Raw genomic sequence first — 25,148 nt, 5'->3', positions numbered from 1 at the left:
GCCAGGCGACTGTGGGAGGCCTGGTGCCCAAGCCGCGGGATGCTGTGCCGCGCTTCACTCTTTCGCATGGGCGCTGGAACCGTAGCCATGACATACGGCCGCCCCAATAGGACGAACCGTGCCAGTATGCATCGAGAGGCACCTTTCCTTTGTGATGCAGTCCGCCGATTATTGCAGTCGCACAGCTCGGGAGCTCAGAGGCTTTTGAGAGGCTCGCAGTAGCCTCTCCTGTGCTTCACTCGGTTGTGTTCTCTCAGAGGAAGCCAGACTCGGCAAGAACCCTGTGTCACGGACGAATCAAGTTAGCTTCTGGTCCACAACCGGCCGTTTCATTTGTGTGGGTGTAGGGGGAAGGAGGAGGAGGAGGAGGAGGAGGAGGTAAGGAGACACAGGCACGAGATGGATCCGTGTGATGTTCCTCCCGCTGTGGAGGTGGGGACGATGACGATGGATGATGATATTCGGACGACCGCCCTTAGAAGCCGCCGCCGGTGAGGGCCATGCGACCATAGAGCAGCTGCTGCTCCCTCATTGCCACATACCTAACGATTTTCTCATCTTCCCTCTCGCGTGGTTCTACCAGCAAGCTCTTGTCGTACATCTCGTGTACATCTCCCGCCGCCTGCATGTTACTCAAGATGTAGTCTTGTAGTTCTGTGACTGGCTGCAGGGAATACGGCACGTTCTGGTACTGCTGGATGTCACGTATCACATCGGCCGTCTTCGCCCGCTTAGCGAAGTTGATGAGCGTCGTCTTCTTGATGATGGAAGGAATACCATCCTCAATAAAAGTCAAATCGGTCAAGTAGACACCTAGAATTCGCCCTTGTTAGGAGGAGGGAGTCTCAAGGACAGCACATCAAGCGGACTTACCAAAGAAGGGGATACATGGAGGATTGGCCATGTGCAGGCTCTCTCTGTACTCGGCAAAGTTTTTCGTGCTGAGCATGAGCTTGCGCATCCCTTCGAGCGTAGCCTGGGTCTTCTGATGGACTTGATCCCAGGTTCTCTTGAGACGAGCAATAGGGGCAGTGCCCAGAGCCGAGATAATGGAGGTAATGGTAGAAAAGTTGTTTAATTGCCGGCATTTCTGCGTGAACATAGTTAGCCCAGCTGGTCCAATGAAAGAAATTACATGTTCAGCAAAGGGAGAAGATTAAATGATTTTACCTCGCCAACTGCCACAAAGTGCTTGATGACCACCACACGCCTCTTGACGTCTGACTGTGCCAGAATCATCTCGGCCACCCAGTTGGTCATCTGGTTCGAGTGCTCGATGAGCGCCTTGATGTTCGGAGCGGGGTTGGGCTCGCCCTCGCCGGGCTTCTTCTGCCACCGCTTGTTGAGACACTCGGTGGGCTTAATCTTGCCGTACAGCCGCGACTCGATGATCGTGAGCTGTCGAGCAAACTCGGTAGGGTCGATATCCAGGAACTTGAGCTTCTTCATGTTCTTGGGCATGATAGGCGCGGGTGCCGACTGGTTCTGTGTCTGGATTAGGCGCCTCCCCACGTCCTTACCGCTCATGCGCTGATCCAGCACAGCCATCAACGGGGCAGACCCGGGTGTTTCCGTCGACTTGACCGTGTCTCTCGCAAAGTTGTAAACATCACGTATCAGGTTCTTGGTCTCTTCCTCCTGGCTGTCCTCCATCCAGAACGTCTCAAACCAGTTCTTCAAGATGTTGACCACCCGGAAGCGGATGGGGCTCTGCTTCCTCTCCCTCCAGACCTCGAATTCGGCCGGAGAGAGGCCTTCAGGCGGCTGGATGCCGAACCTGTGCACCAAGAGCTCGAACAGCTCCCGCGCTGTTGTGAATGACCTGTAGGTGAGGAGGAAGGTATTGTTGAAATTTGAGTCCAGCTTGTCGTGTCGGGTGAGCTGCTCCACCAAGGCTGTAAGGGAACCTCCCTTGATCTGAGGGGGCGACGCCTTGAAGTCCCATGCTAGCTCGTGCTCGTAATCCAGACGCAGGAATTCCGGCGTCTCGTCAATAACACTCTGCTGGGGCGTGGGGTCCTCTCCGAAAATCTTCCTAACTTTGGAGTAGGTGCCCGCTTGCCTGCTGATGTTGTTGGCGATGTTGGTCTCGCCCTCGGTGTATGACTGAGATGTAGTCAACGGTGGCCTCGTGACACGGGACTCAGTCCGTGCATGTTGACCACCGTACGGCATGGTCTCGCCGCGGGTCAGCTGCTGTCTCGACTGCTGCTCTTCCCTCGCGCGGGCTTCTGCCTGCTGCTGGAGGTTGATCTGGACCTGCTCAGACAGCAGCTGGAGCGAGAACCCGATGTGGGATGAGTTGGTCTCCAGGGCCCTGGCACATTGCCTCACGTACTCCAGCCTGTTCTCAAGCGCCTCGCCTCGAACTTCGGACCACTCGTCCGCGAGCGGCCCCGCAACAGCCTGGCAGCCCAGAATCAGGTCCGAAATGTTGTCGTACAGGCTCTGCTTGTTGATGCTGAAATCAGTCAGCTGAGGGGTCTGGAAGCTGTTCTCGAGCGATGAGAGGTCGATGGACTCGATCATGGCGATCCAGGGCTTGAAGGTCTCGATCACCTTGCCACCAGTGGAGCAGACGTTGTTGGCAATAATTTCGTGCTTGTAGGGCGTGACGATCTTGTCGGTGACGACCAGGTTCTTGTCCAGCTCGCGGATGCTCGACACGAGCATCCGCTTCAGCTCGTCCAGGCGCTCCAGCAGCTTTCCATCGAGGATGACCGTCGGCTCAACGACACCTTCCTCGTCATCCAGGAAGTTGGACGTGATGGGATCGCGAGGGCCGAGGCCGTTGTTCTGCCAGCTGCCGCCCGTCGTGCTGCCGATGACAAATCCGGGAAACAGCCTGGGGATCTCCTCGCCCCTCTGCTGCCTTGCAACCTCGACGTAGCTGAAGACGCCCAGCAAGACGCCGTCGGCCTCCTGCAGACACTTTGGCCCGGACTCGGGCGCTGGGAAGTCGGCGGCTGCAATATGTGAGGAGACGACAAGCTTGGAGAACTTGGACATCATGTCTCTGAAGTGAGGATACAGCGCCTTGTTGGTCGAGATGATGGAAGGCTGGCCAGAGTGGTTGTCGGTGGTGCCTGAGCCGGCTGCCAAGAGAAGTCGCAGGTGGTCCGAGATATCCTCCGCGCGCGCTACATATTCGGACTTGTCACCATTATTGATAGCTTCTCGGTAGCGGTCGATGGCCTTCTTCATGTTGGACACCAAGCGGCTCCAGGTCAGCGGTGGCGTGCTCCCGTCGTCAAAGAACGAGCGAGGAATGGTTGCCGCCGTGGGAAGATTAAAGGTGGCACCAGCTGTGAATGTGGGGGCTTGGTCCGGCAGCCGCGCCGAACCTATCGTGCTATTATTCCTGCCGAAGGCGTATTGGCCGTTGATCGAGTCCAAGGATGGCGCAGGCGATATGCCGTCCTTGCTGAAGGAGCGCCGATTACGACCCTGCTAGTAAAAGACAAAGATGATTGATCAGTGGATAAGTTCGCCCTCGCCGTTGCAGCTAGAACACAACTCAGTTTGTCTCTGGCAGGTGAGTCTTCTCTCTTACCTGGCGACCGAACATGAGGTTCTCCCCCTCAAGTTCTGATGCGGAAGTGGCCTCCGAGTCCTCATCCTCGTCTTGCATTAGACCCCTGGCCATCAGCTCTGGGGGCGGCCTGGTCCGATCCGGCATGACAACGCCCATGCGGTCTAGGGGCCCATTCTCATGTACCGACGAGGGCGACTCCAGGGGCAGCTCGGAGCTGCTCTCGCCCGTCATGGTGTTGTAGTAGAAAAGCCGGCCGTCAGGGGTGGCCTGGGGGATCCAGTAGTCGGCCTTGGACTTCTCACCAAAGTTGGTGCCCTCCAGGGGGAGCTCCTCGAGCTCGGACATGTCGCCCTCCTCATCGTCGTATGACTCCTCGTCCAGTTCTTCCTCGAGCGAGTCGCCCAGGCCGTTCTCCTGCGAGTGGCCTTCGGGCAGCTCGTCCTGGCTGGTGATGATCTGGCAGTAGTTGCTCGGAAACCACCCGCGCACCCCGTTTATGACGCCGTCCCACCAACCGCTCTCGAGCTGGGTGATAACCTGGATGACATCGCCCTCGTGGAAGCTCAGACTCGTCCTGTCGTCGGCCTCGTAGTCGTAGAGGGCACGGACATACATGGCACCGGGCGGTGCGGTGCCCACAATACCGTTCATGGCGAAGGGCTGGTAGTAAGTAGTAGTAGTATTGTTGGCTTGGATGTCGACAGACGCCTGGCCGGTCGGGTCTCTGGACTGCGAGGCGTCGTCAAGGCGTGCGCCGTATGCGTTGCCGTTGTTCTGCTGCTGCTGCTGCTGGCCCTGTGCAAATGCTGAGACTGCGCTCTGCGTCATGAGCATCGTGATGTGATAGCCCTGACCGATGCGGTGAGCTGGGGGGTTTAGGGGAAACCCAAGGTCTGAGCCATGCAGCCTTGTCGTATATGTGATGTGAGGAGAGGTGGCTTGTGTCTCGTTTCCCGTTCAGGATGAAATGATCAGGTGGTTTCGTGCTTGTCTTGGAACGTGAGTATATGTGTGTTCGACCGTACTGGATGGAGAGGGTGGGCTGGCTGGGCGAAGGAAGCTCGGGGAGCCCCGTGACTGTGCAGCAAGGTCCAAAGGGGGGGGTGCACGAGGTTCGGAGGCGCGAGATCTCTATGCCGTGGGCTGTCTCGCCTCTTTCTCTTTCTCTCTCTCTCTCTCTCTCTCTCTCTCTTTCTCGCTCGCCTCGGATAGCAAGGGGAGCTTGCTGCTGCTGTGCTATGCAGCGAGCGCAGTGTTGTGCTGTGCTGTGCCGTGCCGTTTGTTGTGCTCTGCTCTTCGTGGAGATTGGCAGCAGGCAAGACGACCCGCGATAGGCTTTGTGAATGGCCGCAGCTTTGTCTCTGTGGGCGGGTAGCGGGCAGGGAAATACGGGAGTAGAGAAATACGGGTCCCTGGTTGGGGATGTTTGGTATTGGACCGGGTCGTATCTGGGCTGCTAAGCCCTGTCTGGTCTGGCCTGGCCTGGCCTGGTGCGGTGTCTGGCGGCAAGCGTTTGCTGTACTATTAATTGGGTGAACTGGTTTGGCGGGAGTGGGCGGAACGAGAAGAGGAGGGGAGAAGAGAGAGAGTATGGGCCAGGTTCCTCCCTGTTTTTTTTTTTCCCTCTCTCTTTGTGGCCGAAGGGAAAAGATGGATACCGCCTGTGCGAGAGCACTATTGCTAAGGCGCGAGGTGACAAGAAAGAGCAGACGACCAGGGGTAGGTGGGGGGGGGTTGGATTTAGGGGTGCCAAAGGTCTCATTCAGCTCTTCTCTCTCTCTCTATGTGCTTACAAGTTTACAAAAGCGGCAAATGATAAGATGCAGGGTGAGAGAGACAAACAAGAAAAAAAGTAAGAAAAGGCCAAAACGCAATATTCAAAAGCGAAGAAACGAAAAGAAGAAAGAAGAGGTGTCAAAAGGTCCTGGAAGTGTGTCCTGGTGCAGCAGTTCCAAGTGGTAGAGCAACTAGCAAACCGAACCCCGAACCGTACAGGCTCAGGCTCTGGTTCGTAGGTGGTAGGGGGGCTTACAGGGAGGGTTCCAGGAAGTCTTGTGCTGGTGGTGCTGGGTTTAGGAGCGGAGTTTTGGAGCGGGGATTTGGGGGACGTTGAGCCCATCTGTTCCTCCCCATGAGTTAGCGGTAGTCCTGTTGCTAATGCTGAACTGCTATGGTGGTAGGCTGGACGTTGGGCGATTGGGGGCCACAGGGTGGCACGAGCACAACTAGCAGGACTCTTTTTGGGGAAGGGTTTTGGGGGGGCTTAGGGACGAGGGAACGCGGTCCGCCTCTACCATTACCATTCGGACTGGAGCACTGTACTGGCAAGGACCACTGGAGCGCGGAGCTGGAGGAAGCGGGGTGCAGGGCCTAGGCATACATTTCCAACATGGGTGAAGCCTGAAATCCGTCCTCAATGCAATCCATCATGCCCCTCCCGCCCCTAGCAGCTCCTTCGTTTCTCTTCTCTCCAGTTCTGCTATCACCTCTTTGACTTGAACATCTGATAATGAACATGTTCTTTTGGTTGAGATTTGTCTAGTATGCCTCAATACAGGCTGCTCTTCAACTTGGCCAGGATCAAACCCCCAGACGATACCTTTTACCCTTTTCTGTCTGTGAACCACTCACACACAACCATTATCGAGATGAGATGATACTCGGGTTTCTTTCAAGCTAGCATAACGGGTCCATGTTACTAACCCACACCCTTGGGTAAAGAAAAGGGCCCTGAGCTTCGGCACTGGTGTAGGCAGTCAGTTTAATGACGGAGCCATGGCATTTGCATCTCTGGAACCACGTTTACCCCCCCCCCCCCTCTTCTTCTATTTTCTTCTCTTCCTCTTCTCTCTCTCGTCATATTGTGCTGAATCTCATGAGTGCTGTGTCTCCATCCTCTTGCATATTATCACACAATATATCTGTTGGACCACATCATATAATAGATATAGCTGTCTAATAACACAAATGACAAGACAAGACCAGAGGAAGAGAAAGTCTGCATCTGTGCTGTGCGCCTGCGTCCACTTTCTGAGCATTTGACTTTATACATGCAGTCCCAACAACAACAATTACACCTCGCCAAGGACGTATTCATCCCCTATAGTTTTCTTGGCCCCCCAAGAGATTAAAAATAATAAAATGATAGTCACACATGTACTACGGTACAATAGCACCCGTTCGCCCGTCAGGAACCTCTCAGCTCGCGAGCGATGTCACGGCGGAATTATTTGCTCATGAAAGTCCTTCCCCTTCTGAGCCCCGCCCCCCGTCCCTGGGGACCGCCTCGCCATGCCATGCGGTTCGCGGTACCGAGTAGGAATCTCATAGCTCGGCCCGTCTGACTGGACACCCCTCCCTCCCCTCCAAGTTCTTGGAAGTATCTACAAAGAACCCTGCCTGCTTATCTCCAATCTCAAGTCGAGAAAAAGAGGGGTGTGAGGGAAGGCATAATTTTTGAGTAATGGGCCAAAAGTTAATCTTCTGTCAGGGAGGAAGAAAGGCACTCGGCAGATAGAAACAATGGAAGAAAAAGAAAGAGGAAAAAAGGAATCAAATCATCGTACGAGTATCATCCGGCATCTACAACAATTCCCCCCCCCCCTCCTCCTCCTCCCTCCCACAGCTGACGAGGGGTCTTGCAAACAGTCCTAAACGGCTATCGGCAACCGTAACGAGAATAAGAATAATTTTGTTTCGATATATGTATATTTGTATATATATATATTTGAGACTGGTACGACACGATAACAGAGCCCCCAGATCAAATTTGGTGATGGAAACATAACCCTCTTGCCCATGTGCCTTTGGGATCTCGAATACGGTTCAGGAGAAAGATCGGCTCTTCCCAAATCACATGCCCAAAAGGTCCGCTGCATGCAAAGTCCGGGGTTGCTCAGGGCATTTTGGGGTCGCGTGGCATTGAATCGTCAACGGTTGGGGGGGACAGACATGGGGACCATCTGATCTGAATGCGATACAAGGGACCCTTCACCTTTATCATAGTATACCCCGCCGAGAGAGAAAGACAAAGAGAGGGAAAGGAGAAGATAGGGTTTAGAAGGAGAAGGGGATCGGTTACTGTACAGTGCTCTTGTACACCGAGGTCCCGGCCTGCCGAGTAGAATATCTCTTCCCCCCCCCCCCCCCTTCTCTCTCTCTCTCTCTATGTGTGTGTATGTGCTTTGCACGTAGTGTAGTGTAGTTTAATTTCACGAAAGGGTCCCCTCACCCCCAAAAGCAGCAAAAGCAGAGGGGGAGTTCGGAGAGTTGGGAGATAAGGCGCACCGTTGCACTGCAGTCTGTGTTGCGTCCTGCACGGCCGCTGCATCTTTTGTGCTCACCGGTGTGGGGAATAGGTTTCATTCTCGCACCACAGTTGTCCCGATATGGCAAACGACCGCCGGCCTTATTCGAGCTGACAGGAGTCCGCCAAGCCTCGCATCCAGCGTGTTGGCGCCGAGGCTCGGGACGTGTCTTTTGTTATTTCTTTCTTGATGCAAGTGTATTTCTTGTCTTGTGGTTACATTTCTTACGCTAAACAGTGCATCTGTGTGTGTGGTTCGTGGTAAGGGAATGCTCGCAACTGCGTGAGATGCTGCTTATAAGGAAGAGAGAGGAACAATGAGGGCTGAATACTGCGCTGCATAGAGCGCCGGCTGACGAGGACGGGAAAGGCGGAAAGAAAAGATGAATAAGAACATAAAAAGGTCCAAAGGGCATCGCTGGACCCCCAAGATCTCCCAGCTCGTCATCAGAGAAGGATCAGGATCTCAGGGGTTTGCAGATGACGACGTCTTCTAGAAGCAAAAAAGAGTACGCTCCGCTTCCCATCTAAATGGGCCCCCTCCCCACCACTATTCCTCCCCCCCCCCCCTCCTTCGAAGGATGCCCACGCACCTGGCAGGGAGGATTCTTCAAATTTTCGACCGATGGGCCAGACGGACAAGCTTATTGAATTCCGTCATCCTCCTCCTGCTTGGATGCCACCCTGGGGACCGAAGGAACGGACGGAGGAGAGCAGAGGAGAGGAGAAAAGGGTACGGAGGTCTCAAAACAAAACACCGGCACCCCACCACCAGGGCGACATCTGCCAGAAACAGTTTGCGGCTCTGCTTTTCATCAAGCAAAAATATGTGTGTTGTTGTTACTGGCAACTACGCCGAGGTGGTTTGGCACGTCTTCTGTGTTTCTTTTTCTGCTGTTGGCTGCTCCTGCATTGTTTTGCCGCCTCCCAAGTCTATCGAACGTCCTTGTCTCGCTCCCAAAGCCAAGATTTTTTTTATGGTTGTGTTCTGTTGATTTGAGACCGCCACAAGAGTCTAATTACCCCCTTCCGAGTCCACCCCACGGGACAATAACAGAAGAAAAGAGAAAGAAAGAAAAAAACCAATGCTGCCCCTCTCCGTGCGCGGCGCTGCCCCCCCCCCCCTCTACCCTTCGTAATCGGTCCACTCAGAAGTGCCGTGGCCATCAGATCAAAAGCAACTTCCTCTTCCAGGCAGCTCCCCTCCCCCAGGAAGAAACGGTCGCCGACCGTGGGCATCCAGCTCGGCGAGCCACTGAAAAATGAGACATTTTATGGTGCACACATACACACACACACACGCGCGCGCGCGCGCGCGCGTACATGTCAAATCCACAGACGGGTCGCAGGGTTCTGAAAGTCCTCCGCCGGGAGAGGAAGACGAGGGGGAGCAGTAAAAGGAAGAGAAGGGTGGGCCCCTTCTCACATGCCCAAATCGGATGGTCTTGAGGCAAACCCCCACGCCCCCGCCCGGTAGAGCATCACTCACTCACTTTTTTGTCATTTTTGGTCTTCTTCTTCTGGCTGGGGACGAGATATCGTATTCAGATTCTCCATCCAGGCTGCTTGTCCGAAGGCAGTGCGACTTCGCGACAGAGGCCCTCCGACACACCACAAAGGCATTGGGAGCAAATTGGGAACGGTTTTGATGTCGCAAGACGTGCAATCACGGGCATCATAAGTCGGGCAACGACAATAAAAGTCCGTCGCATGGCACAACTGCCAGAATGAACCTACCATAGTACATGGAAGGGACCACCCCAGATTCCGAACCTCATTCTTCCGTGGCGTATCGAGAAGTGACCAGAAAGAGCCGATGGGTCACAAGCTTTTCTCTGGAGCCTTTGTAGGCAAAAAAAAAAGTATCTCTCGTGCAAATCACCTAAACAAGAGAAGAAGGCCCTTTCCTCAAGTGTTCGCACAAGGTGGCCAGACGCGAGCGCGGGATGGTCGGCTCAAAACAATGGTGGACCGCAGTTGATACCGTGACACATACCACCTCGGGTCCCAGGATACTTGTGCACTGAAAGGCTTTGGCGTTGGCTGCTCGAACGCGTCGCTGTTGGGTCTGGTGGCCAATGTAGATAGCACCGTATTGTCTGGGAAGCCCCTTCTAAGGTGTACCGGGAGTGAGGAGCCACACGATTTTCCATATTCCCTCCCAAGCTGCGCCACTTGGGAATGTTTTCGCCCGCTGCCTCTTTCTTTTCACCTCTTTGTGCTTGCCAATCCATCTCAGGCCCTGCAACCACAGCTCAAGCAGTCAGTGATCAAGGTGCTATAGGCATTAGAAATCAGCAAGCCTCGCGTGAAACCGAAGCAGATATGGCCGTAATATGAACGGACGTTGTACCAATCGCATTATGCATCAGGTTATCCACCTTCTGTGACGCAGTACACCTGCTGGGCCGTCGAGCCAAGTAGCACAAGAGGACACAGATCCAAGCGATTGGCATCTGCAGTGCGCAGTGCTCGCTCGAAAGGTCCATGGCGGCCCTCTCATTAGCGACCATCTCTTGTTAGACACAGATCCTCGTCACTCGACCAAAGATGTATCTGTCTTTTTGGCTTGATACTTCCTTGGAACCCCTTCGTTCAGCTGGTGCCCAACACACAAGCATCGTGGTCGATTGTCCAATAGCGCATCGCTCGGGGGCATGAGAGACCTGACATGTCGAACTCGAAGCTGGCTTCCTGCCCTGCACTGGGATGATCGTTTCGCAGCTCCTTGCAAAATTCGCGCTGTGGCATCGAGACAGAGCTGAACTGAGCCAAAGCTACGATGGTCGCAGTCACCTCTGAGCCAATGACGAGGCCATTTCCGCGGCAATGATGTCTGCGATCTGCGCGGATCCAGATTGGCCTCTGCTGAGCCGCTTAACGGCTCAGAAAGAGCAAGAGAGAGAGGGTGAAACGCGCCGTGGCACAATAGATATGTTGACGGCTTTCAACCATTAGTCCTGTCTGATATCCCTTTCTTGGACTCGCTACCTACCTCCAATTTCAGACGCCACCAACAAGTCGCAGTTGTTGGGAGGTACCTGGGGTTCCTGGGGTTCTTGGAACCAGCGATCGGGCTCACAAGCTCACTAAAGCATTCTCGTTATTAATCTCCTGAATCTGAGTTTGAGACTCATCCCACCTTCCGAGACGATCGCCGAATATATGAGATCAGGTGGATCCAAGCTCGGGCCCATGACTGTTTTCGCGATGCACTATCGTCCGGAACCCACCCAGGAGAATGCCGTCACTTGGAATTGTGGAGTGGTAGAGAAGAAGAAAAAGAACTAATAACGGGAAAAGAAACAAGGCTTTAGAAAGGTGCAGAGGCCATACATAGCAAGGACTGACTGGTGGGGGATGTACTGTGGAAGCGATCGTCGAGCCCATGTAGGCGCGTGTGTGTCTTGCGAGACTGGCCACAGCTTCAGATCAAAAAAAAAAAAAAAAAAAAAAAAAAAAGAGGCTGAGACACAGGAAACGACCTGTCATGATTGTCAGTCATGATTGTCAGGGGGAATTGCAGGCCAGCAACGACTCATGGGAGGCCTTGATCCCAAAATGGAGCGGGCAAAAAGCTGTGCTCGCAGCAGTTGACTGGCAAGGAGGACGATTCTGAAGGACAGATGCTCTTCTCTGCCATTATTGACATGAGACAAATGCCTGAGTCTGATACTGCAGCAGGTGTCCTACTGCTGTGTACGAGTGAGCGCGGCTCAACAGTACATCGTGGCCCATAAACAGGTTTCAAGGCGTGCCTAGACTTCTCTCTCCTCGGTGGTGTGCTGCACGTCGAAATGAGGGAAAGACCAGGGTGCAATTTTTAGCAGCCATGTGTCAAACAGCACCGGGGAATGGTCCCCGGGAATGGGGATTAGTAGCATCCCGGAAGTGCTGCCGCGGATCCTCCGGTCCCAGTCGTTCGTTCGGGCGGGCCTCTTGTGCGTTTTGAGCCAGCCCGGAGTGATCCACCCACGAGGCCTGTTCGCTGAGTTGTCCAAAATTGCACTGTGAAGTCCCCGCCGTCCGGCGCGCGCGCTCGCGCACTTGCAGCCATAACTTGACGGCACGGTGATAAGCAGACCGCTTTTATCCTGAGGTCTCTCTCTCTGTTCAGCTTGGAAAGGTTGGTTGCAAGGAGGAGAGGCTTGGAGGGGCATATAATGCGAGAGCCTGCCCTGTAGCAGAGCTTTTCCGGCTGCCACGAATGCACTGCTGAAACGTGAGCCTGGAAGGGCTAAAAAAGGGGCGGTGATCCCGGATGCGCGAGGTCCAATCTTGACGTTCAGAGAAATTTTTCCTCTTTTCATTCTTGTTCCTCATGACGACGAAAAGATCAAGCTGCCCACCCAGACGTGGTTTTGGATGCCAAAAAAGACCTGGCGGACCAAGGAACGCGAAAACGAGTCCTCACACCACCGGCGAAGAACCAAGGAGGGGTCTCCGCAAATTGGGATCGAGGGTCAAGGGCTTGCTAGGATTCAAATCCGTTCATGACAAACACCCACAGTGTTGAGAGGGCGAGGGTGACCAGGTTTTGCAGCTCCTCCCTCCCTCTCTATTACTCAAGCCACTTCGCAGTACGTGATGCTTCAAAGACCCGCAGGACTCTTGGCAATGCGATCGATGGCTCTACCACAGCATGTCGACTGTGATATTGCCGGAAGATTTCGTGACCGCTCAGAGACCTGTCTCTGGTCAGACGCGACCCCTCCAAACAGCGGTGGCTTGGGCAATTTGCAATCCACAGCAGATGCCGCGTCGCTTGTCCCACAGTCGCAAAAATGGAGACAAGATCCACAATCTGACAGCCCTGCCAGGAAGGCGGGCCTGGCGGGTCAAAGCCGCCCTTAATTTGACGGGCCTCCCGGGGAATTCAGGCACGCGTGCTGATTCTTTCAGCAGCGGCATGTCTCCCTTTCAATGGAGACGTGCGCCCATTAGGAGGTCAATGCGGATGCCGTGGGCGCCAGAGGGCAAGTAAAAACAACACCAGTGACGTGCTGATACGAGCATCCGGGTTGTAACTCGTCAGAGTACAGCACGACGGGGCGCCAGCAGAGTCGTGCTGAATCGATCACTCGGTCAATACCACCACAGCAGGGATTCAAGGGCATTATGGCCCAGGAGGCCGCTACGGAAGCATGAGCCTGGTCTTCCAGAAGCCGTGGTTTGTTGCGGCGGACCAGGAACCAGGGAAAATTTTTTCGATGGCGGGTGTTAGATTCATCAAAGTTCATGCTCACTGTCCTTCCCCATGCCGTGCTGACCATCAAATCGGTCGGTCATAAGCGAGTGATCCGGGTTTCTTTCGTGATGCAGAAGGATGAGATCCACACTGCGCCCACCCCCTCTCCAGAACAAGAAGCTCCCAGCAGACGAGACGGTGAATGTTTGTTCATGCCCCAGCGAGGTCGACCCCGCGGACGGCAAATGCACACGTGTGAACTGCTGGGCACTTGAGCGATCCGAGACCGAGGGGTAAGCCTCCAGATGGTGCAACGGCGGTGTCCAGGAGAGCCAGCCCCTCCTCATGGGGTTTGCTTTACCTCGTCTGCCCCGCATGACGAATGACTGGTAGGCGTCGTTCGCATGCTTCTTTGCTTGCTGCCCAGGTTTATCAAGTTTATTAGGGGCCTCATAGCCACCAATGTTAAGGCATGGTCACCTTGACAAATCTACTGACTATACAAAGGCAGAGAAAGTAGTAGTGAGGTGCATGAGGAAGACTGTCAATGATTGGGTGTGGGAGGCTGGAATGCAGATTGCAACCAGCCTCACTTCTACGCTGCAGTAGCGAATTTCTTTTGTAGGTGGAGGGGCAGCAGGTTAGCCGGCGTCCCGGGCAAATGACGGGACGGCCATCCCTTTGCGTGTCTTAGAATGGCGCTAGGTCGCTATTTCAGGACACCAAGGTTTGCCTTTCTGTTGTGGAAGACGCGAGAGACCGAGGCGTGCCAGGACGTGGGGCTACCCTCACGGCTGATTGGGGGGTCGACAAAGTCCCAGTAGAGTTTGAGGGTGGGTGGTGGTGAATGTGACTGCCCTGCCCACCGGGAGAGGGGAGGGAGGAGGGGGTGGACATGCTTAGGCCGCCATTCCAGCTGCACCAGCGCAACGTGGCCCCTTTGTCCAAGTTCATGCTGTTCGTGGTGCCGTCATCACGAGAACACCTGCCCTCGTTGGGCTGACCACTGCTTGAGCGAGTCGAGTTGTTTGAAGAAAAGACTGACCGCCCTTAGAAGAGACGGGCTCTCTTGCATGTCAAAATCCACTTTTCGTGCTGCTAGTCGGCCCAAAGTTGGAATGCAGCTGTGCTCGTGCCGCTGGGGCCATCTCCATTGTCGCGCCGTCCAATCCCCCAAAGAACACCCGAGAAGCTCCTTCGCGATGATCGAGGGCAAAGCAGGGCCTCAAAAGACTGACCTTTCACAGCTAAATAATCTCACATAAGGCCAAGGAAGATCAGATCTGGATCCATATACCATAGAACTGCCATCAGGGAGAAGGTCTCATGGTGATGATGTGCAGACCTCTTTGGTGGCCCCATAATTCCGTCGGCGGAGGGGGAGGGGAGGGGGAAGAGACAGCATCAGATGCAAAAAGTTGGCTTTGGCCTGTCTCCGTTGCCGGGTGTCTTTTGTCCAACCACCTTCACCACCAACCCGGGATCGAGGACTCCCTGCACTGTGCCCGTAGTTACTATGGTACGACGTGTCTCGTGTGTTCTTGGGCTGTGAGGAGCTGCTTAAAGGCACTGGACTAGATCATCCTCGTGGGGGTGGGGCAATTTAGGAGGGAGGTTGGGCCACACACACGACCCCCTCCTCCCCCCTCCTTCTTTCTCAGCTGTATGGTAACTTCATCCAGCCTATAGCATCTCTTGTGTCGTCTCTCGTCTCTCGTGCTGGAGGATGAGAAAGCATGGGACTCTGAGTCGACCGAACAGAGTCGAATGGTTGTCTCACGTGTGAACAAAAGCAATCCAATGTTCGAGGATATGTGCCTAGTAATGACTTCAGACCTGCAAAAGCAAGTACTCGATGAGATGAGTTGGTTTGTTGTAGAGTACATAGGAAGAGAAAGAGGGGGGTGTGGGGAGGGGAAGGCACTCATCGCGTGTGGTGTGTTGACTGTACCACAGTACGGTACAGCATGCAAGTAAGAGCGTGCTACTATAGTTGTAGTGTGTACTATGGTAGGTAGGAGCGCCTGGGCAGCTGGCAGCCTACAGTACTACTATAGCAAAGTACAACGGTGACATCCTTGTGGGTCTAGTGAGGTTTAGGCCATTCCACCCCTCCGGAGCTTGGATAGAAATGACCCCACTTTCTGCTGCAGGTGGGATGCATGTGTCCCCTCTACCTGAGACCAGCAGCCGGGCGACGCACATCTGTAGGTAGCCTGTACTGCGCCGTCCCAAGGGCAATCTTACAGCCAATGTGCGCTAGACAGTTTTTGGAGCCCCCTCTCCCCCTCCCACAAACCCCCCTCGCCCCTCCAAAGAGACAAGGGCCACCCAAATTTCGGCCCTCCCTTTTCCTCTGCGACTCCCGCCGCGAAAAGAGAAGCCAACCCCTCCTCTCCTCCTCCCGTTCATCATCAACTCCGCATTTACTGCGAACACTTTTTTCCAACCACTACCACCACCACCACCACCACCACCACCACCACCTGCACAACCTGCATCGACCTCGCGTCCACCACATATTCTTCTTGTCCCAGAGCAGGACCATTCCTTCACTTCCAGTACATCGATTTGGCCACTGCTGCCATCTTATCCCCTTTACCCAGCCACAGGTCTCGTCCATGACCCGTATACCGACCCAAATGAACCACATCGCCCCTCAGAGTCAAGTCGACACACTTTAAATCCCACGGGAGCCGCGTGCGAGCGAGGAGTCAGGCGATTTTCAACATCGTTCTGTGAGGGTGTCAATTAATAGTTTTCCGAGTGCCGACCGCCGTTGCCAATCGTCGCCGTCAATCCACAGCGTCGTCGTCCGTCCGTCCTGCCGTGACTGGAACCACGTTCCCGTTTCGCAAGTCTCGTTCGACTTCAGCCCCAACGCGACAGACCGTCTTCCAAGATGCCTGGCGCAGCCGTTTCCGCTGTGCCCGTGCCCGCCACTGCGTCTCCAACGCCCGCCTCGCGAAAGACCTCACTCGCACCAGAGAGGAAGTACAAGTGCCAGTACTGCTCCCGTGCCTTCAGCAGGAGCGAGCACCGAAGCAGACATGAGCGCTCTCGTATGTGAATCCACACCCCCACACCCTTCTAATTTTCCTCTTTCGATACTGTCCGTTGCCCTGCAGACATTCCACGTTGCGTGGGAGGGCTGTAGTATCTCGTGTTGCACAAGCCGCGGTAGCAAATTTTTTTTTCGTGTGTGGCTGTAAGCTGACCTAGTGCCCCTATACGCAGACACGAAGGAGCGGCCATTCAAGTGCATGAAGTGCAGGAGCACATTCGTGCGCCGCGATCTTCTCCTGCGACATGATCGAACCGTTCACGCCAAGGATGGAGGCATCCCTCTCCATAGTGATGGCAAGCGCCGTGGTGGTCCCAAGCCCAAGACGGTTGCTGCTGCTGCCAAGCCTGAACTGGGTCTCGACGACTCTGCTCTAGAGCAAATGGGTGGTGGTGGCGACAACGGCTTCGATGTCGAGACTGCAGCCATGCTAGTTGCTGATCTTCATCATAAGGCGACTGCTGTCATGCACGGCAACAGCGGATCCTACGAGACTGGTCAAGTTCCGTTTGCTCAGAACGGCGACGCCATCATGGACCCTCCGACTGTTACCTATCCGAACGGCGCGATTGGCCTTCCTACCCAGTGGGACGCATTCCACGGGGAGCACAAGAACTCCGCGCTCGCCTCAGCCAATGGATCGTTTGCTTCTCAGCACTCGCTTGCTACCAGTGCCAGCACTGTCCAGCCCCAGTCGAGCTCCATGTTTTCCCGACAAGCCAACGGTCATGACTCTATGACCTCGCAGTCGCTCGCCAACTCGACCCAGACCTCTACTGCCGGCACGCCTCTCTCACAGGGCGCTCACGGCCTCGGCGAGGCTCGTCAGACGTCGGCTGGGTTCAAGGCCCCTCAGTTGAAGAGTGATGAGGAACGTAGCATGATCCAGGAGAACATCCGCAGCACTGATGCCGAGCGTGCCATCCCTGACGGCTTCCGTCTGCCGAACCTCGCCTGCCTCAACCGGTATCTTTCGACCTACTTTGGCATGTTCCATCATCACCTGCCCTTCCTCCACCCGGCCTCGTTCGAGCCGACCAAGGTCTCGCCTGCTCTGCTCTTGACTGTACTGTCCATCGGTGCGCTCTACGCCTTCGACCAAGAGCAGGCTTACATGCTGCACGTCGGTAGCAAGATCCTGGTCAACCAGTTCCTTCAGAACAAGGAGAACTTCAGCTCTCGCAAGTGCCCACTGTGGGCTATGCAAGGCTCCCTGCTGAACATGATCTTCGCGAGTTGGAGTGGTGACCCCAAGGGCCTGGAATGGGCTTGTTCGATCAAGAGTCTCCTGGCGAACATGGTTGCTGGTAACCGCTACGAGTTGAAGTTGAGACAGGAAGCCCGTGAGGGCCGCCTGCCGACGCGTGCGGAGTGGGTCGAGGATGAAGGCTGCAGGCGCACGTACTACGCGGTCTACATCTTCTTCGGCCTCCTGACGCTGTCTTTCAACCACACGCCAGCCATCAGTTTCAACGAGTTTGAGGACCTGCACCTGCCCTCAACGGAAGCTCTCTGGAACATGACGGTGTCCGACGAGGTAGCCTGGCAGGAACAGCTGGGCGTTTCGGCGGGCATGACGTTCATGGAGGCGCATGAGAAGCTGTTCCAGGGCGAGGCGCTCAAGTACAGTGCCTTTGCCACCCGTGTGATGATCAACGCGCTCTTCCTTGAGGTCTGGTATCACAAGCGCAGCCCTGAGGCTCTCCAGGATGTGGTCACTGAGTACAAGCTCAGGCTTGCTCTCGAGACGTGGGAGAAATCTCTCGATCTCTGCGAGCCCGAGGCTGCTACCGTGCCCATCATCTCGCCTCACAAGGGCCACCCCCTGATTTTCAATGCTACGGCCATGTTCCGCAGCGCCCGAGCTCGACTTGAAGTCGACCTCAAGACCGTCCAGGAAGCTCTTCGTTACCATGATTCGTACGAAGTCGCTGCGGCGATGTCAGGCGCGCGGGACCGGGTCAAGCGCTCTTCGGAGATGATCAAGGTCATCCAAGAGTGTTATGACTGCATTGAGACTGCGGTGGTCCAGGGCGTCCGCTGGGTTGCCCGCACCTCTCCGACCAACTGGAGCATTGAGCACCCTCTCTGCGGCATGGATCTCATGATCATCCTCAGCCTCTGGCTCTACCGTCTGGAACATGACGAAGAGCCAGCCACCGATGAGGAGATGGTCATGTACAACAAGATTCGGAAGCTGTTTGAGAAGGACCTGGAGCAGCACTACATCTCCCAGCTGGGCTCAATTGTGGCCCGTCTGTGGGGCTCCATGCTTGACGAGGTGGTCGTCTGGGGGTAAGTGCCTGATTATCTCTTGAAACTGCACCGATTTCTATGTATGGCCGCTGACTTGTTTCGCAGAATGACCCGACTGATGGGCGAGTCTTTCCGTCTCCACGCGCAGGCCCTTTGCGGCTACGTCGATGACATTGAGATGTCTTCCAACGTCTCGACGCCGTCTATGACCTCGCAGGGAGCTGACGCAGACAGCGTGTATTGATTCTCGCGATCATTTCCCACACTTGCACGTCTCCTATATCCTTCCTCGAGGGGATGAGGCGACTTTCCTTGGCATACTTACTCTCCATGTCTTTCTTCTCATTTTGATTTCATAGTCTGGCGTGGGGGCGAAGGGTTCTTGTCGAATCTTTCCGATTTCCTTGTTTTTATCTTTATTTGTTGTTTTTTCCGTCCACATGTTTACGAAGGGTCACTGGTAATAACCAAGGATGGGGCAGGTTTGGCAAAAAGCCCGGTCGGTCATGCTTTTTTGGTCCTTTCACATGGTTTGGAAAGGTCGAGGTTGAGAGGGCTGAAGCATGCTTCTGGCGGCAAACCTAATATCTGCAGCACGGATGGATTCGTTGGCTGGCCCCAATGGGAGGATTAGGACTCTACTTCTCCTTGTCCTTTTTTCTTCTCGCTACGGCGACCCTACCGTTTACTTTTAATGGTTCTTGTTCTTGAGTTTTTTTTTTTGGTTTTTTTTTTTTTTTTGGCTTTTTTTCTTTTTCTTTACTGTTTGTCTGTTTGTTGTTTGTGGTTATTTTCCTCTCTTTTCTTCCTCTGTATTCCTTTCCTGATACCTTGTTCGATACTCATGCGTTGTTTGGTTTGCCGTTTCCTCGTTCTTCATCTCTTATGTCAGTGTACTAGACGCGGAAACATGGACATGCTGGAGGTCTGTAGGAACGGGTTTTGCGTCGGGGCCAGAATTAATGCAATAACGAGGTTCGCGACGAGATTGTTTTTTTTTGGTTTGGTTTTTTTTTTGGTTGTCGCTGTTCTTTTATTAATGATAGTCGTCTTGTTTGTCTCACTCTCTCTATCTCTCTTTGACTCGGATATTTCGAGGTGTACAGGAGCATTTCTCTAGTCTAGCGTTCAAGCAACGTCTCTCTTCTCTCTATAAATATGCGCGCAATGAATGCTCTCATGGGTGAATGACATGACACGTACGCCAACTGCAAGACGGCCATGACTGTCTTGTTGTTCAGGGTGGGATTCTTGTGTGCCGACTTGACTGAGGCGTAGCCCTTAAGGAAGAGACTGCCATGATAGGTAGCAATCCGCGTCCCCAGGCATGGCAGAGGTCTTAAGGACAGGGATGTCGCCGAGATATTACCACCCTCGGAAGGTGATTGATCAGGTGTGCACCACTGAAGGGAGGAAATCATAGCGCCACAGCGGTCAATAGGAGTCTTCAGTGTTTTGGCCTGGCTGCACTCGCCGTCTGCGATGATGATGATCACTTTTGAATTCTTCGCTTTTGGGCACTGTCCTTGTGTAACTCCAAGCAGGAACCCACAAGCGGGTGAGGTCCTTCCTGCACGACTCCAGATCGGCAATCTTGTTCCAGCCCAGCCTCTTCTCTCCCCGCCTTTCTTGCTTTTGCCGTTGGCGCCTTCCCGCGTCCTGGTCGCCGGCAATATATTGTCTTGCCCTTGCAGAATGCCATAGTGCCTTATTTTCTACTAGGATCTCGAACCATGTCTCTCTCCCAGCCAGCCAACCAAATGATCAGATGGATACGAGGGAGGAGTTTGCCTCCTCCCCCATGGAAGCGCCGTCTGGAAAACACCTCCGCTTTCTATCTGCAGCAGAGTATGATTCTTTTTTTCCGACTCATTTGGTTTGACTTGATTTGAAGGTTGTGTCACTTTGTTGATTCAGTGATTCACACTCGGTCGCTTAATCACTGAGATCGACTCGCCTCTCTCTATCAAGACAGAGAGAGACTGCACCCGAGTAAATTTGTTGCCGTATCTCGCGTGACACTCTTGCGCTGTCTTGTGCAATCGCTGATATTGTTTGCGACACATCATTGAGACCAGCATTCTACTTCACGCATTCAGACACTGCTTGGGACCCCAGGAGCCATTATTGCTGGCAGTAACATTCAGAACAACTAACCTTTCAAACCGCCCCATTTGCCATCATATCGAGAAGCGCCATGGGTCGGCAACCTTCCAGCCTCGAGATGGCTACCACGAGGAGGAAAAAGAAGGGTCTCCTCTCGAGGTTCACAACGTTCACCCTGCTCCTCGCCGCAGGTGGGCGCCCCGCCCGCGCCGACTGCGAGTGCGGCTACCGTCTCACGACACTGCCGACCAACAGCACCAACGAGACAAGGCAGTACGTGGTGACAGACCTGATTGAGACCAACTTTGTCAACATCAGCAACATCGCCAAGAACACGGACTGGGTGCGCCAGAACTGGAGCGAGGACGCCACCATTGCCCGCGGCAGCTACGGCGAGATGATGAATGTTGACAACGCGGTGTCGTCGGAGGGGGACGGCCTGCAAATCACGGTCGTGGGAGGCTCGGAGACGGATGGGGATGTCCAAGGGGGTGAGGTGGACAGCGCGCGGCTGGACGTGTCGTATGGGACGTTTAGGAGCAGCATGAAGCTGACGGGGATCGCGGGGACCGTGTCGGCTTTCTTCTGGGTGAGTTTGTGCGAAAGAAAAGTTTTGGGTCATCTTCTGGATGGTGTTTATGCTGGGCAATACCTGGCAAGGCTGGGGTGGATGTCATATCCAGCAGAACTCCAGCGCAATCCCTCTTTCGCCCCCTTTCGTTCTCTCTCCCCGTCGCCTTTTTCTCTTTCTCCCTTGCTACGACGAGAGAGAAAAAAACAAGAAGAGATGGTCGCTGCGGACACAATGTCACGCTCATGCTAACGCCTCTTCACAGTACTACAACGACACGCAAGAGATCGACATTGAGTTTCTCTCCAAGCAGTTTGAGACCTCCAACGCCAGCTACCCAGTTAACCTCGTGCTGCAGTCCGACGCCTCGGCCGAGGCAAACTACAACGCCGCGCACACAAACACGTACCAGGTCATCTACCTTCCATTCGACCCGCGGGCCGACTTCCATGAGTACCGCATCGACTGGGTCCCCGGCCGCGTCCTCTTCTACGCGGACGGCAGCGTACTCGCCGAAATGGACGACCCTGCAGCCGTGCCCACGCATGCAGGCCACCTCGCCGTCAGCCAGTGGAGTAACGGCAACCCGGAGTGGTCTGGTGGGCCCCCCGCCAGCGACGCCGTGCTCGAGATCGGGTACGTCAAGGCGTACTTTAATAGCAGCGATGCCAGCCGCCAGAAGGACTTTGCGGCACGGTGTGCTGACCCAAGCTCGACGGGCGCCGTGTGCGACATCCCGGATGTCACCGCCACGAACTCCTCCGCTGCAGGATGGTTCTTCTCGGGCCAGAAGAATATGACGTCTAACCAGACGGTGTCATCGGACAGTGGGATCAAGGGTGCGGCAGCTGCTGGGGTGAGAGTGAGCCACCTGACTTGGGTGTTGATGGGAGCCTCGCTCGCGGGTGCGAGCTGGATGCTCGGGCTTTGAGAGCGGTGCGAGTGGGGCGCCAATGCTGCTTTATTGCCGGTGGAGATATCCAAGGGGGAAGAGGAGGTATTGGATGGATTGTGAGGTCCCGGCGTTTGGATTCAGTGGTGGGCGTTTGGACATCTTTTGGCCGTTGGTGTATGGAGACAACAGGATGTACGGCAAAGCAGGATGTCGCGAAATTCAAGGTGACCAGAGTGGCTCATTCACCTTTGCCTCTCGCATGGGACATCATTGAGGGAGCAGACCACGAGCACAGACGGTGGAGGGCATCATCGTACGCCCGCTAATGATTCAGAGTTGATGTTGATCCCTCCCTGCATTAACCTCCCTCCCCTCTCTGTCTCTGTTATCTCGTGATACTCAAAGAAAGGAACGAGAAAAAAAAGGGGGGGGGGACACCAGAGGCAATGGTGCGAGGGGAGAAAAAGGACCGACGGGTAGCAGAGCCGGAAGCGCTGAGTCCAGAGCATGGCCGAAGACATAGCCATCCGAGCACTGACTTCCACAGATACCCAAGATACATGCCCGACGATAATACTACGCCGACATGGCTCTGAGAGGCAACGTGTGATGTGACGAGAGCTCCCTCAATTTCACCAGGCTCGACCGAGGCTGAATTGGTATAGATGAGAGAGCTATCGGCTGTTTCGACATGCTTACTTCTAAGATAGGTATGTGACAAGGAAAAAGGGAAAGGAACAACGCCCGACTATTCACTCATGGCATCGGAAATAGATCTATTCTGGGGGCCAATTCCTCCTTGATCGCATCAGTTTTCCCGTACGTTGCCGTCGCTGTCCAAGAGACTGATCGAGGAGAGAGAAGAAGAAGAGAGAAATAGAGGGTTAAAAGGAATGTGGGGTTTCGAAATAGGGTTAAATTGATCCTTTTTCCCTTGTTCTTTATATTTGGTCAGATTCGAAACCTCGAGACATGTCTCCATCTGCCGGCATATGCACAATCCCTCGAGGACGCAGGTACCGGATGAACACGTCAAGAGGACAGCAGACACAACAGCATTATCACTCACATGTCAGGCATAAAGATCTGGAGGGGCCTCGAGGGCTATTTTCCCGCGCGGGACGGGAAGGCAAGGAGGAGGCAAGGCGGATATGAGAGATCTCGTGGTCTATCTGGATTTGTCCCCATGTGCTCGCCCTTCCTGGCAATTGAAGCAGAACAGATATTAATTCTGCCCATTGCATCATGGTTCTGCCCAGCGCCCTCTTACGTTCTGAGAGTTGTCATCACTACTAACCTCCCACGAGCGGACAGGGAGAGGCTGATCTGGTGATACTCTGTTCAACCGGACGCCGGCGCACCCCGGACGCCGACGGTCCCCTGTTTCTCTACCAGTCCCAGCAACCCAGGGATCTGGCAACGGGCGGCACACGGGTCACCTGTAACCCCGTCAATGAAAAAGATGTCGTTGGCTAGTCCGGGGCAAAGTGAGCATCATCGATGGGGCTGCGGATGAGGTTTCAAAGCCATGGAGAAAAAAAGAAAAAAGGGACCTGAGTCGGTCCGAAGGATTTGCTGCCTGCCTGGGGACACACCACATATGCCGGACGATGGACAGCAGTTTCATTTTTTTTCTTCTCGTTTTCTTTTTCCTCCCAAGCCAGGATGATGAGGCGTGCTTCCCCTCGCCCCCGCCTCCCTCTAGGGCTTGTTCCGGCTCCTTTTGAAGAGAGAGAAACAGAGAGAGAATCACTAGCCTCGGAACACAAATCTGACAGGCACAGACAGAGGCGTTAATAGAAGCAAGAGATGGCTTGTCCATGGTGCAATCTCGGAGGTCAGTCCCATCTTCAACAAAGTTCTGGGCCTCTGAGTGGCGCGGAGGAGACGTTGTTGTCAGCGAGCGTCTTGAGTGATGATGAGGAGAGTAGTGAGTGGCTGATACATAATATTAAGGGAGACAAGGTGTACCATGATAGAAACGGTGGTGGATACTACATAGTACTGAGAATAACTCCTCGAAGGCTATTGGAGCTTTCAAGGGAGGGGGGGGGGGTCGTGCTGCCATCTGATCTTGGGCTCGGTGAGTCTTTCCTTGATGAAAGGAGACTGAAGAAAAAGAAAAACAGAAACATCGAGACTGTGGATCCTCCCTTGTCATGCTTGATGTGCACAGGGGAGCTTGTTCAAGATCTGCAGTTGTGATCGCTGATCTTGGCATTTAATCCGCCTAATTAGCTCACTTACATAGCCCCTAACCCATCTTTTTGGCCAGTGAGTAGGTAGCAAAGCTGTTTGGCCTCCAGCGCTCATAGGCCCCCCCTACCGAATAGGCAGCACAGGCCCCAAAAACCCCACCACACGCACCACCACTGACCCCACCCCTACCAAATTCCCCCCTTGGTCCGGGGTTGGCGCCTTTGCCCCCCCCCCCCCCAAAAAAAAACAGATAGCTCAGAACATACCTGGGCCACGGGACTGGCTAGAGACGGAGAGCCCTGGTCAGTCAGGCAGAACATGTTACAGGGGTGTGCAACTGGGTTTAGCCGAGCAGCGACACAACCTCATTTCGTGCAACGACCACTCATCGTCCTCAACCCACACCTTTACAGGCCAGACGACACAAGGCCATACGCACCCCAGAATTCCTTGCACCCTTTCTTTTTTTTTCTTTTCTGGAGGGGGGAATCTCTTTTCTTAGCCCACCTGGCGGCCCGATTTGTCAAAGAAAGAAGAGGGGCCCTGCACAGCAATGCAATGCAATGCAACACGATCTCTTCCTCCCCCCCCCCTTCTTCTTCCCCTTCCTCTCTTGTTTGAACGGGGGGGGACCTTCCCTGCCGCGTATCGCCTTGATCACAGACACACTCAGCTGCCATTCTGGATTGGATGACTCTTTTCGACCCTCGATCACGGTACTGAACCTGTGATGGTGCACACAAATCATCTATTAGACCATAGGGCGCTGGGTTTGGGGGGGTGGGGGAGAACCCAACGACGGAGATACACACACATACACGCACGCACGCACACACAGAGAGAGAGAGAGAGAGCTGGCACCATCTCTTCGCTGCTACCCTGCCGTACGGAATACGTGCCGCGCACTCACACAGAACCCTACTGGCATCATTCCATCTGGTCTAACTCCAATGCGTTGCTGCCTTCTTTCTCAATTTCCTTCTTCTCCTCGCCACAAAAGGTGCAGGTTCTTTTTGTCTTGGTCATTT

At 54.4% G+C, this 25,148-nt stretch overlaps 3 protein-coding genes across 3 annotated transcripts; 2 read left to right on the top strand and 1 right to left on the bottom strand.

Annotated features, from left to right (window-relative positions):
• Positions 1 to 475: 475 nt before the first annotated feature.
• On the bottom strand, positions 476 to 4,186 carry M406DRAFT_248301 (ras GEF; the record flags this gene model as incomplete). The annotated part of the gene is made up of 4 exons (XM_040916522.1): positions 476 to 813; positions 874 to 1,090; positions 1,171 to 3,450; positions 3,554 to 4,186. 4 exons carry the CDS (start codon positions 4,184 to 4,186, stop codon positions 476 to 478), a joined length of 3,468 nt encoding a protein of 1,155 aa, XP_040781395.1.
• An 11,745-nt stretch (positions 4,187 to 15,931) lies between these two features.
• Positions 15,932 to 18,593, top strand: M406DRAFT_325883 (uncharacterized protein; the record flags this gene model as incomplete). Its single annotated transcript, XM_040920030.1, has 3 exons — positions 15,932 to 16,091; positions 16,267 to 18,388; positions 18,455 to 18,593. The coding sequence occupies 3 exons, from the start codon at positions 15,932 to 15,934 to the stop codon at positions 18,591 to 18,593; spliced, it is 2,421 nt and encodes an 806-aa protein (XP_040781394.1).
• A 2,181-nt stretch (positions 18,594 to 20,774) lies between these two features.
• Positions 20,775 to 21,843, top strand: M406DRAFT_27711 (family 16 glycoside hydrolase; the record flags this gene model as incomplete). Its single annotated transcript, XM_040918305.1, has 2 exons — positions 20,775 to 21,044; positions 21,292 to 21,843. Coding segments are annotated over 2 exons (822 nt in total), but the record flags the coding sequence as incomplete, so codon positions are not given.
• Between the last annotated feature and the right edge of the window lie 3,305 nt (positions 21,844 to 25,148).

Source organism: Cryphonectria parasitica, assembly GCF_011745365.1.
Source record: "Cryphonectria parasitica EP155 unplaced genomic scaffold M406scaffold_1, whole genome shotgun sequence".
Taxonomy (NCBI): domain Eukaryota; kingdom Fungi; phylum Ascomycota; class Sordariomycetes; order Diaporthales; family Cryphonectriaceae; genus Cryphonectria; species Cryphonectria parasitica.
This window is presented reverse-complemented; position numbering and strand designations above follow the sequence as displayed.